Below are 13872 nucleotides of genomic sequence, written 5' to 3'. Positions count from 1 at the left end.
CTCTGACCTGTTATGGTAGCACCCAAGCTGAAGGATGTCCATTTTTGCATTGAGATCCATAGTCCTCATATTGAAAACTATGGGACTTATGCAGTGTGGGACATTCGCCAGTTTCTGTAGAGTATCTTGTGTTAAATAGCTGTGCGCATGCCCAGATAGTGAGTGAATGAATATACTCCTATGCACGCTTGCGTGATTCTGCCTCTTATGTCCGCCTGTGCATATAGAAGATGGGTGAGGGAGGAAATGAGCGTGCAAATACAAGGTGAATATATACTAAAGCTGTCTTCAAGCATACTGCGATTGAAGACATGCAGAAGCAATCATGTATGTCTGTTAAGAGACAAGTAGCTAAAAAGGAAATCTTGTTATATACTAATCACGTCATCTATATCTATAGATATTGTTTTCAAGTATTTTAGCATCTTAAAAAGCATGTTGTTAACTTATTTTGTACTTTCACAGGAAGCAGCAGTTGTTTTGATGCATTGTCTTCTGATATGCTAAAGAACACACTGGCAACCTTTGTGCAGCTTGGTATAGTGAAAGCAATTAAATCGTAAGTACATTACTTATTTTGTGTCACCCAGCTTGTTTCTCGCGCAGTACAAACAATTATTATTTTGAACTACTCCATCCAGTGTTGAAATGTGGCATTAAGGACACACCGTGGGATGGAAGCCGGCCACTAGAGAGAAGAGGCCGGCCACTAGAGTGGGTATAGTCAGCCCACAAAATAAAGTGTATTTTCTTTCCTTTGGTATTTATTATGCTATAGCTCCTGTAGTACTGTCCTACTTCTTCCTTGTGAACTTTTTTTAAAATTCCCAACTGCCGGTCTCAAGTTAGTGAGTCATCACGCTAGCCAAGCAGGCAGTGGCTCAAGTGAATGATCCAACATAGCGCTGGCGAGCTACAGTTGTGTCTATATAATTAAGTACCAATAGAAAAAATTAACTTTATCCAATAAAATACATTTAAGTTAAAAAACAAAAAATAAATGTTATGTAATATAAGTTACAGTCATGGCCAAAATTTTTAAGAATGGCACAAGTATTGGTTTTCACAAAGTTTGCTGCTTCAGTGTTTTTAGACCTTTTTGTCAGATGTTGCTATGATGCACTGAAGTAAAATTACAAGCATTGCATAAGTGTCAAAGGCTTTTGTTCACAATTACATCAAGTTTAGCAAAAGAGTCAATATTTGTGCAAATTGACCCTTCTTTTTGAAGACCTCTGCAATTCGCCCTGGCATGCTGTCAATCAACTTCTGAGCCATATACTGACTGATGGCCGCCCATTCTTGCCTAATCAATGCTTAAAATTTGTCATACTTTGTGGGTTTTTGTGTGTCCACCCGCCTCTTGAGGATTCACCACAAGTTCTCAATTTGTTTAAGGTCTGGGGAATTTCCTGGCCATGGACCCAAAATTTTAATGTTTTAATCCCTAAACCACTTAGTTATCACTTTTGCCTTATGGCAAGGTGCTCCATCATGCTTGGAAAAGGCAATTTTTGTCACCAAACTGTTCTTGGATGGTTGGGTGAAGTTGCTCTTGAAGGATGTTTTCTTTATTCATGGCTGTGTTGGGCAAAATTGTGGGTGAGCCCACTTCCTTGGCTGAGAAGCAACCCAGCACATGAATGGTCTCATAATGCTTTACTGTTGGCATGACACAGGACTGATGGTAGCGCTCACCTTTCTTTTTCCAGGCAAGCATTTTTCCAGATGCCACAAACATTCTGAAAGGGGATTCATCAGAGAAAATGACTTTACCCCAGTCCTCAGCAGTCCAATCCCTTTACCGTTGGCAGAATATCAGTCTGTCCCTGATGTTATTCCTGGAAAGAAGTGACTTCTTTGCTGGCCTTCTTGACACCAGGGGGTAAATGTATTAAGCTCCGGGTTCTTCAACACCCGCAAATTCGGCGTCTTTGGCGTTTAAATTTAAAGCGGCACTGCCTTGTAAAGGGAAACTTCCCTTTACAAGGCAGCACCGCTTTAAATTTAGATGCCGAACTCGCGGGTGTTGAAGAACTCGGAGCTTAATACATTTAACCCCAGGCCTCTTCTAGAAGTCTTCGCCTCACTGTGTTTGTAGATGCACTCACACCTGCCTGTTGCCATTCCTGAGTAAGTTATGCACTGGTGGTGCCCCGATCCTGCAGCTGAATCAACATTAGGGGACGGTCCTGGCGCTTACTGGAGCCATGAAGCCTTCTTTACAACTATTGAACTCTCTCCTTGAAGTTCTTGATGATCCGATAAATGGTTGATTTAGGTGCAATCTTACTAGCAGCAATGTCCTTGCCTGTGAAGCCCTTTTTGTGCAAAGCAATGATGACTGCACGTGTTTCCTTGCAGATAACCATGGTTAACAGAGGAACAACAATAATTTCAAGCACCACCCTCCTTTTAAAGCTTCCAGTCTGTTATTCTAGCTGAATCAGCATGACAGAGTGATCTACAGCTTGTCCTTGTCAACACTCTCACCTGTGTTAACGAGAGAATCACTGACCTGATGTCAGCTGGTCCTTTGTGGCAGGGCTGAAATGCAGTGAAAATGTTGTTTTTGGGATAGAGTTCATGTCATGGCAAAGAGGGACTTTAAAATTAATTGCAATTCATCTGATCACTCTTCATGACATTCTGAATTATTTGCAAATTGACATCATAAAAACTGTGGCAGAAGACTTTGTGAAAAATAATATTTGTGTCATTCTCAATACTTTTGGCCATGAATGTATATAATGTAGGGACTGGAGTAGCAGTCGCACACTTTCACATATGCTTAAATTAGACCTTTAACAAGTTTTGCAAATATTCATAGGCCATAATCTAGCAAATAAAATACAAGTTTTGCAACCTTTTTTGCAGACTTACAAGGATGCATTTATAAACATTTTAATTTTATTAGGGGTGTATGGAAACAGGGTTGGTGTGTGACAGTTGGGGTGTCTAGCAGCAGTGTGGGAGAGTGCTACAGATGGAGTGGCACCTCCACTCTCTCCACATTGGTCGCACTGCACCAATGATAGTTTGTGGGAGCCCCTTGTTTTGTGGGGGGCATGTGAGAATCACATATCAGCTCTAGTGCAAGGGTATTTTATCACCATCTAGGGAAAGAATGGGGAGCCTCAGGCAGTGTCCCTGAATCTGGGTCTTTGAACTACTTGCAACATAAGTTCGAATGTGTTCTATTCACTGTTTAATGCAAAGTCATGCTCAAGTTCTTCCCACCTCTGTCCTTCATTAAATCAACATATTCTCAGTAATTATAATTTACAGCTCATTTGAGTACCACATGCACCAACTCATTAAAGACAGACCAGAAAGGGTCATTTTTCAATAATCTGTTTACTTTTCTCAGTCACTCAAGCAGAAAGTGTATTGTGTTAGCAGCTTCTCATTGAAATGACTGATTTACAGCATTACCAGTACACACATACAAATGTTGCCTGTTTGTGGTTGTGAAAAGCTATTTGGCCCTTTTATGCACACACAACCACTATCCTATCTGAGACAGTTTGCTAAAATATATTCTCCAATTTTCTGTATATAGCACTTTCGCCTCCTGCATTTCTGGCCATAGTCTGTCCTCTGTCCGCCAATGCCACCCTATGTTGCTGTCATCAGCGACTTTAAACAGACTAGTGTGTAAAGGAATTTGCACTACTCAATTCAAATGATGGGTTTGCAATGCAGTGATAGGGGCCAGCTCAGGGCCTGATCAACCAATAGGCTGATCAGGCTGCAGCCTGGAGCGCTGGAGTCTGGGGGGCGCAGCGTCCCCGAGGTTAATTTTTTTCCCTTTCATTTTTTTTTTTTTTTACTTAGGCAGCGTTGGTCCTGAATCATCGGGACCGACCCTTGTCTAAAGGGGGCGGCCCGACTACTAGATGACAGGCAGTCTGGGAGCTTCTTACTGTGGTCACATGAGATCAGGACTTCCACATCTCACGTGACCACAGTAAGAAGCGCCCGCGGCCGCGCTGACAGGCAGCTAGCAGCGATCGCTGCCAGACTGCCTGTCATGTATAGCGCTGGAGAGAAGACTGCTGCCCAGGAACAACAGGTAAGTCCTAATGTCTGGGGGCGGAGGGGCTGGTAACAAAGCTAAAGGGGCAAATAAAGAGGCTAATGGTGGCAGGTGACATTGCTAATGGGGGCAGATAATGCTAAAGGGGCAGGTGAAGAGGCTAATTGGGGCAGGTAACAATGCTAACGGGGCAGATAACAATGCTAATGGGGGCAGGAAAAGAGGCTAATGGGGGCAGCTAACAATGCTAATGGGGGCAGATAATTCTAAAGGGGCAGGTGAAGAAGCTAATGGGGAGCAGGTAACAATACTAATGGGGGCAGATAACAATGCTAATGGGGGCAGATAACAATGCTAATGGGGGCAGATAACAATGCTAATGGGGGCAGGAGAAGAGGCTAATGGGGCAGGTAACAATGCTAATGGGGCAGATAATTCTAAAGGGGCAGGTGAAGAAGCTAATGGGGCAAGTAACAATGATAATAGGGGCAGATAGCAATGCTAATGGCTAAAGAGGCTAATGGGGGCAGGTAACAATGCTAATGGGGGCAGATAATTCTAAAGGGGCAGGTGAAGAGGCTAAAGGGGGCAGTTGACAATGCTAATGGGGTCAGTTGAAGAGGCTAAACCGGGCTGATGAAATGGTTGAGGGGACTATTTAAAAAAATAGAGCAGCTTTGGGGGGGGCATAATCTTTGTATTGTTCTAGGGTCATTAGAATGCAAAATTTTAGTCAGATGGGGCTGATAGAGGTTTATATTTGATTATAGCTCTTTGACAACAATTTTTATATATTTTATTGCCTACATATGCCTGTGCTATGGGGTAGTTTTATATATCCATAATGGACTGTTGTGTTTTGGAGCCTAATCATTCAGGCTTTGTTAACATTAAGCATTATAATACAATTGCTGCATATTTTCAAAACAGGACCCCGACTTTCCAGAAGCCAGCTAGAAGACAACAAAGCTGCAAGAACAGGGAAGAGAGAAGAGCAAGAACAGGTAAGAGAGAATGCACATTCTGTCTAATTTTGAATGCTGGCGAATTCTCCTGAATATACATATTCAGGAGTATTCCTATACACTTATATTGGGGGGGGGGCTGCGGCGGTAATAGCCTAGGGTGGCTGGAACCCTTAATCGGGCCCTGGGCCAGCTATAGATGACTTCATATGACCAAAGCACCAAAGATAGCTGGAGCTACTCTATACGTCTAGAGAATGTCCTTAGCAAATTGGTAAAGATAGGATAGTGTCTATATTTGCAAAATGCACCCTTTAGGTCTATTTTGCACATTTAACTCTTACTTTAAAGTCCCTAAAAGTGAATTTAACCTTAAAACATAAGGCATTGTTTAACATTATCATTCCTTTGATATCAGGTTATCACTGTCCAGGATACTTTCACACTGTTTCACACTCTGACTAGTTAGAATGCAAAAATAACTGTGGTCCTTTCTTAGCATATATAGGCCATATTTCCCAATTATTTTTGGTCTTGTTGATTTAATTGTTCAATTAGCCAAACAGACAAGAGTGAATGGACAGATATATACCAAATATATATATATATATATTTGCACTATGCACATTTCCATGAACCAAGGTTCAATTAAAAGTGTCATAAAAAAAGTAATGGCAAAATAAAAAACAATCCAACATACATGTTATAAATATTAAAGTTCATATTATCACTTCTGCCAGAGCCCAGTCTTCCACTGGAAGCAGTATATAATTATTACTCTTTTTTTAATAATTTTTTCTTCCCATCACTGTCCCCCACCTCTGCTCCCTGCTCACGCAGTGAGCAGGGAGCGGATGTGGAGGGGAAATTAGGGGGAGGGAGTTGATAGCTGCTCCAAGTCCCCAGACAGGACACAGAATGAAGATTTGGTAATCTCGTGAGACTAAGAGCTTGGCTGCTCACTCTACAGGTACTTCCCATCCTGATAGATGTAAGCAGCACCAGCACAGCATAGGTAAGTACAGTGGGCTGCGGGTGTTATAAAAATATGTCTCGGGGGGATGTCGTTATATTCCTGGGAAGGGTGTGTCATAATATGTCTGGGTAATGGGTGCATAATGTGTCTGGGGAGGGAGTGCCATAATGTTTCTGGAGTGTGTCATAATGTTTCTGGGGGGGTGTCATAATGTTTCTGTGGGGGTCATAATGTGTCTGGGGAGGGGGTGCCATGATGTGTCTGAGGAATGTCATAATGTGTCTGGGGAGGGGGTGACATAATGTGTCTTGGGAGCTTGGGAGGGGGTGCCATGATGTGTCTGGGGTGTGCCATAATATGTCTGGGGAGGGGGTGTTATAATGTGTCTAAGGAGGGGGTGTCATAATGTTTCTGGGGAGGGTGTGCCATGATGTGTTTGGTGGGAATGCCATAATATGTCTGTGGAGGGGATGTTATAATGTGTCTAGGAAGGAGGTGTCGTAATGTGTCTGAGGGTGGTGTCATGATATATCTGGGTGGGTGCATGATATGGCTGGGGGGTGGCATGGTGGTGCTGGGGCATGGAGTTGATGTAGCTGGGGGTAGCGTGAAGTGGATGTGGAGGGTGTAATGTGGCTAGGAAGGGTTTGATGTGGCTAGGGAGGGTGTGATAAATGTAATGTTTTATTACAATGTATGTTTTATACACTGCATGATCTGTGTTATGCACTGTGTTCACTTATTGCTCAACTTTCCATATTTCATGTACCTATACATTTTCCAAACAGGACCCATAATTCCAGGATCCAGACAAGAGTCCAGTACCAGGTTGTGAAAACTGCAATAAAAGGAAGGTGAGTGCTGCACAGTTTTAATACATAAACTGTCATGCCCAAAGAGGCGGAGCCACACCCCATGTTCACCGCACCCCAAACACTATGTAGCTTTGCCCTCTTGGCGGTGGAACACAACCCTTTTCCTGCTCATCTACGGAGGGTGGCCCCAAAAACTTGCTGTACCAAGGTCCCGAATTCCTCTTGGTGGCCTTGGTCATGGGTCAGCAGCAGAGTTCCATTTCACCCCATCTACATAAGCTAGGAGGGTCCTGGAGTGTAACACAGTGCAAGACCTCCATGTTACAGGCTCTCAGACATTGACTATTACTAAGGTGTTGTTGCACTATTCAGAATAAGGTTCACACCTAAGCAGGTGTACTAGAAAACAACCACTGCTTTTTTTCATAGGTTATACAATGGATCTACTCATGTAACATTTATTATATCACATAAAAAGGCAACATCTCAGAGTCTTATCACACTGATCTATAAAATCCATACTGCACCACAGTTTGCTTGAGCTACCCCAGCATTATTATGGGAGTCTTATCATAGCTAGAAGTCTTGTGCAAGTTTCTGTTGCAGGTCTGGTTGCAATTTTCGCCAACACTATATTCTGGATGCCTGACCACAGCAAGGTGGTGACTATATCCGTGTCTCTACTATTTTGGTGGGTCCATGTAGTATCATAGGCACTGGTCCAGTAAAGTTTGGTCCTCTGCAGCTGCATGAGAGTAAACTCCCTAGTCCAAGAGTGGGCACTCAGTTCACATACTGCTTCTGCAAGCCATTGTCAGTATGGGCTGCTGACAAGTATCTTATAACCCCCTTCTTTTAATTCCTGTAGAGATTAGACCTTATGGCAAGTGGCTGGGAGTGCTCATTTCATCACATTACCTTTAAAGCAGTTGTCTATTTATGGACACACCTCCCACTTTACTAAGTAGAACGTCCTGGAGGAAGATCCTGATTATCAACACACAGCTCATAGTTTCCTTCTGACATATGTGAGATGACATTGTTCTCATAGGTGGCAGACTGAACCTGCTCTAGCTATTTTAGCATTTGAGACTTTGGTTATGGCACCATGATTCCTGTCCAGTCAGGTGTCATATACAGTACAGACCTATTGTAAAATGTACCCCTGTTTAATGTCTGAAACATTCACAATTATTTGTTTGCAAGGTGCCACAGGTTTCATATCGCAGGCATATATAATATAAGAATGCATATATAATATAAGAATAAATATATAGTATAAGAATACATATAGGGCCTGATTCATTAAGGAAAGTAAAGGAAAAAAATGAGTAATGTTGCACCTTGGCAAAACCATGTTGCATTGGAGGGGAGGTAAACTTAAAATGTGGGGACAAATTAATAGTTGGGGTAGGACATGTCCTAGATCAACTTTAAATTTCAGTGTAAAAATAAATCTATCAAGTATTTGGGTGCTGAAAAAACAGCCAGTATTTAACTTCTGTGCAAAAGGTGTAGCTGGGTCTGTTATTGGCAATATCATTGGTGGCCCAGTTATCTTAGATGAAGAAATGAAAATGAGAGAGTAATGAAAACGAGTCAGTAGGCATCATTGAGTTGTATGCACTGTATTAAATATGGTGAATGATATTATTTTAGTAAATATCTAATGAAATATGTTCTAAAAAAAGACACCATAGTGAAATACTTTTTTATCTTTTTAACTTTTTGACATCAAAAGTCACCTAACATAAGGAAATTTCACATTAGTTTATAAAAGTATTTACATTAATCATGTACTATATTTATAAAACACATTTGATTCACAGGCACACATACATGTTATTGTATCCCCAGGTCCAGTGGAACAAACTTTCTTCCAGATACAAATACTGCCAAGGAAATGGCACTAAAACTTGGTAAGATGTTGGAGCTCTAGATCATGTCTATCAGTGTATAATAATAGATATATTGAGGATACCAGGGTGTTAGAGCCAGAGCTCACTGGAAATCCTGGGTATTTTTGATCTCACAAGAATGAAGAGATGGATGATACAACTTATTAGAGAATGTAAATTACAACTGAAAACATTAGCTATCACTATGATTAACACTTTAAACAATCACCAGCACCTTCACTAAACTCAAAAGAACTCCCACAGATTCCCATGGCCAATAATATATTAACTGCTAAATAATTCAACGGTAATTATTGAGTGGGACCAAGTTGTAAAGTTCCCAGGCCAAGTTGTAGCTTTTAAAGTGGTTCTGAATGGACCATTAATATTCACTACTGTTAAGGCTCTACAGTAGTCTATGGGGAACTTCCTCCGGCCAAGTTGTGGTTTTAGACTACTGGCCATGTTGTGTTTTAGAAAAGTGGTGGTGAAGCAGTTTCTATAGCAACCGCAATGGTTGTACACCAGCCCGTTGAGGATACTTTAAGTCTAGCCAAACAATTGTTATTGTATGTGATATTAGGATACAAATCTCTGGCCAAGCTGTACTCTTCCCCAGGCAAAGTTGTAAGTTGCTATTTAGTAACAATTGAAGCACTGTCCGGCCAGCTGTAAAAAATATCTGGCTAAGTTGTATAAATTCCTTGGCCAAACTGTAGCCAAATTTAGTGGTCCTGAGGCAGTTAACTAAGTATCAAGGCCCTTCTGTCCTTCGGATATTTCCGATGTCTGACTCCTTTGCAGCTGTACCTGCAAAATCTTCCAGCAGAGTGCTGTAGACTCCTATTATAAGCTCCCAGTCAACTTATGTCCCATAGACTTGAAAGTCAACTTCTGGTCAAGCTGTAGTTTCTGTCCTTGCATCTTGTTACTCCTGGACGCTCCGCCACAAGCTCTCTACCTGACGTGGTAGACGCAATATTACTAACTGGACTTATGTGGGAGCTGGTAAAAGACACACCCAACACCAAGCTTAGAGTATCCAAGAGCACCCAGAATTTCCCTTGCAGGTGTCTTTTTACCAGTCCAGAATTCCCACAAGGAAAATTCTGTCCTGCAAGGGTATCCTAAGGTCAGCTGCATTTGGATTGGCTGGGAGATGTCTAGGGTTTGAGGATCAGTGGAGAGGATGATCAACCCCATGGTGGGTACTCCCCTGCTGGGATGGTACCCAGGAATCGAGCAGAGTCCTGGGAGAACAATGGTTGCTCAAATCAGTTGATGAAGAACGTAATCCCAGTTTATTGAGAGCAACTCCCTGTTTAACCCCTTCCATGTTTTGTTACGTGCAAGGGGTTCAAGATAATTTCCTATTGGTATAGTGGGAGTGAATAGCTGACTAGGAAGTATGGATGTCAGATATTTGTATTTCAAAAAAAGGCACATGCAGCCTACCTGGCCACATTTAAGATAAGATAATTCAATTGCCTAATTACCTGAACCACACAGATACCTCCTAGCCCATCTAGTATATTCTGTACCCATAGTTACAGTTGGTAATAGTTGAATGCATGAAAATAAAACAATGTGCATCCAAACAGTGTAAATGTAGTCTTAAGTTTTAAAGTGACAGATGGAGAATATGGTGCCTGTCAGACACGTCCTGTCACATATAATCAATGTATTTATACATATATATATTTGAACACATCTTTACATACCTTTCGACACAAAAGAGAGATTGTGAATATATAATTAGTGAAAGTGAAAAGCTCTTCGATTTATATGTAATACTTACGTAATCATTTTCACTATTGGATATATTATTCTAATCTACCTTTGTATGCATTCTTTATTAGCTAGAGCTGAACTGTCCAATTAGAGGATATCTGTCATGTGCAGCCACCATTCTCCCAGAGAAGCTCCTAAAACTGTATTTTATGACATGTTTGTAAAGGATTTAATAATTTCAGAGTTTTAGGTTGAGTACACACTACAGATATTATATTTCTCCCTATTCGACAACTTTAATGATTTTACCAACGGTTGAAAAATAAAAGTCCTGATCAACATGCCGATTCATGTATACACACTATACACGTTTTACAAGATTTACCTTCAGATCTGTGCTCTTCATCTGTCATATAACCGTCAGCTAAAAAGATTCTGACTCTGCACACTCCATTGAGATCTATGGACACTGCTGTCGTGAGTGCTTACATATTGCAGAATTGGAACAACATCATTCCAACATGGAACGACAGTTTGAAAATCAAATGAAACATTCCAATGTGCTTTGGAACGATAATTGTTCATCATTGGAGGGCACACACTAATGCCATATTGGTCCGAACAGTCGTTTAAACGGCTGAATACCCTGTAGTGTGTACCCAGCCTTAGTTGTCACTTCTACTTCTGCAAAACTTTAGTGCAAATCAAATATATGTTGTCAACAGTGCCAGAGTTAAATTGTGCTATTCCTTGTCATTACCTTACTGTGTGACAAATATTTTTTGTAGACATCCATCAAAATATTATATCCAATGTCTTGCATTGAATAAAGCTGTAAGATAAGATGTATATTGATTTATTTTTACAGGAGTGCCATCAGAAATGTTTTCAACAGCAAGACTTTAAGGTTCAAAATCTTGAATCCTACATCTGTGACATATTCTACAGTCCATGTGACAAACACATATCATTTTCTGCAGGGCAGCCTGGAGTCACTATGAAATCATTAGCTCAATTACTTCAATTATGCTTCTGTTCTGCTGAACGTTGAAATACGCAACCTCAAAGTCTAAATATGGTTATTTTACTATGATAATGATAATAACACAAAACCCACAGTATAATATATATATTTTTTAATATAGCTAATTGCACAACAAACTAGGAGCTTTGGGGTTGCTCTAACTAAGTGAAAATAAAATTGTATCTCTGTCACTGTCAAAACATCATTTAAATTCAGTTTGGTGCATAATATTGTTGAAAAGGTATTCTCAGTTTAACTGAAATGTTGTAAAATTGTGGAATTTTGTCATTGACAAGTAGATATTTGAACATTTCAGAAAATCTGGGGGTATATTTACTAAACTACAGATTTGAAAAAGTGGAGATGTTGCCTATAGCAACCAATCAGATTCTATCTTTAATTTATTTAGTGCATTCTACAAAATGACAGCTAGAATCTGATTGGTTGCTATAGGCAACTTCTACACTTTTTCAAACCCGCAATTTAGTAAATATAACCCCTGGAGGTAAATGTATTAAGCTCCGGGTTCTTCAATACCCGCGAGTTCGGCGTCTTCGGTGTTTAAATTTAAAGCGGCGCTACCTTGTAAAGGGAAGTTTCCCTTTTCAAGGCAGCGCCGCTTTAAATTTAAACGCCGAAGACACCGAACTCGCGGGTGTTGAAGAAACCGGAGCTTAATACATTTACCCCCTGGTGTTAAAGGAACTCAGATTAAAAGAGAAGCTGATATAGTGTGTAACGATCAATATATTTGTAAAATAATAATAGCGCATTAGCATAGCACTCACCTATTATAGATATTTTTGGTAGCACATACCAGTGAATTACTTGTTCTCGTTCAATGTAGTTTCTCGGAAGTGTGATATAGAGAATAAAAGATAAGAAAATACTGGACTCCTTGTGATGATTTGATGTAATCTGAGTGTTGAAAGTCACTCACCTTTACCAGGTTAGAGGTAAACCTTAAGAAGTATTATAATGAAGACTTCACTGAATAGGTCAATTCGTCTGTGAAAAGTGCGCAAAACAAAGCAAAAGAAACTCATAATGGGCCTTATTCATCTTCGAACTTGAACGCAAGTTACGTTTTGAAAATGAGCACAGAACTTGAGCATACAAGCGTCTGTATTCAAATCCAAGTGGATCTGAAGAAACGTTTCCATTTGAATCTGGGTAGAAGTAGGCTCTGTCTAAACGGTACTTGGTGTTTGTTTACAGACAGAACAGACTGTAGGATACGCACCAGCGCATGTGTAAGATGGATGCAGGATGCATGCAAAAAAAGTGTAAAAGAAATTGCCAACTCAAAATACTATAATCATTAATAAAAATATGTATTTTTAAAAATATATTTTTTACATTAAATACATAAATCAGAATGATCTTCTAGTGATTTTATGAGTTGCAGGATAGCACCAATATCGTGAATGCTCTGGGAGATTGGGTTAGTATTCTCCCTGTCAGCTGATGAGGATATGTCAGATGCTGGAGACTGTGGAGAAAAGGCTGCAGTCAGATCGTCAGGACCAGGTTGAAGGGATGTGGGATTTTTCAGGAATTGTCTGATATCGATATGGAGTATTGGAAGGTTTCCCAGAGTCTCTTTTTGAGGGGCCTCTCATGTCTTTGCTCATGAATAGCACGTATAGTACCGTAGTCAATTTGAAAGAGTGAGCCTTGAGTCACATAAATGATGAATAACAATGTATGTTGCCTTTAGTCACATCCCACTCTATGGATGCCTTGACATCCATGAAGGCCAAAGAGCAGGAAGTATATGCAATTACATGTAACCCCCTGTCACTGTGTGTAGTGTGGGGTGCAAAGGGTACACAGTGCACCTCCTTCTCAAGCCCTGGCTAGCTGATGGGCATGGGTGTAAATGATCAGGGGGTCCCTGCACATGCAGGTGTTTCTTTGTAGTTAGTGGGACACAGGTAATGTCACTTTGGTGCAGTGTAATAGAAGTCACAATAATTTGGGCGCCAGACCATCTCTATAACAAACTCAACTCTTTATTTACACTCTTCCTCCAGCACGATAATCATAATGGTTGCAGAATATATACATCTCCTTACTCTCTCCAGCACAGTTCTTAATGAGAAATACGAATATGGTTGCAAATATCTTATCACTCCTCCTGCACAGTTCTTAATGTTATCCAGATGTTAAATAACATAATTTACATGTCTCTTGCACTCCATACTCACTGCAGATCACCCTTTCTGCAGGGGCACATGCATGGATGCTAATAGGCAGGCAGCCTCTCCTCCATGCAGCTCTGACACACTCTGTGTACCTCTCAACTGCAGCTCACCCCTCCTCTGCGGGGATGATGTCTCCTGTGCTCTGACACGTCACTCTGTGTACTCTCAGCCTCAGGATCTGACACTACAGCTACCAGGCCTCTTGTAGCAGCCCTCA

The 13872-nt window shown here is 40.8% G+C and overlaps 1 protein-coding gene across 1 annotated transcript in view; it reads left to right on the top strand.

Annotated features, from left to right (window-relative positions):
* LOC142109168 (dihydroxyacetone phosphate acyltransferase-like) overlaps nucleotides 1-12743 on the top strand; it is a 77825-nt gene extending 65082 nt beyond the window's left edge. Inside the window, exons 14-16 of the mRNA XM_075193246.1 lie at nucleotides 466-559; nucleotides 8653-8714; nucleotides 11293-12743. Of these exons, the coding sequence (XP_075049347.1) occupies nucleotides 466-559; nucleotides 8653-8714; nucleotides 11293-11330 (194 nt within the window). The 3' untranslated portion in view covers nucleotides 11331-12743. The remainder of the gene's footprint in view (nucleotides 1-465; nucleotides 560-8652; nucleotides 8715-11292) is intronic.
* Nucleotides 12744-13872: the final 1129 nt, after the last annotated feature.

This window comes from Mixophyes fleayi, chromosome 12 (assembly GCF_038048845.1).
Source record: "Mixophyes fleayi isolate aMixFle1 chromosome 12, aMixFle1.hap1, whole genome shotgun sequence".
Taxonomy (NCBI): Eukaryota; Metazoa; Chordata; class Amphibia; order Anura; family Limnodynastidae; genus Mixophyes; species Mixophyes fleayi.
Note: the sequence above shows the minus strand (reverse complement) of the source record. Positions and strands in the feature narration are given on the sequence as shown.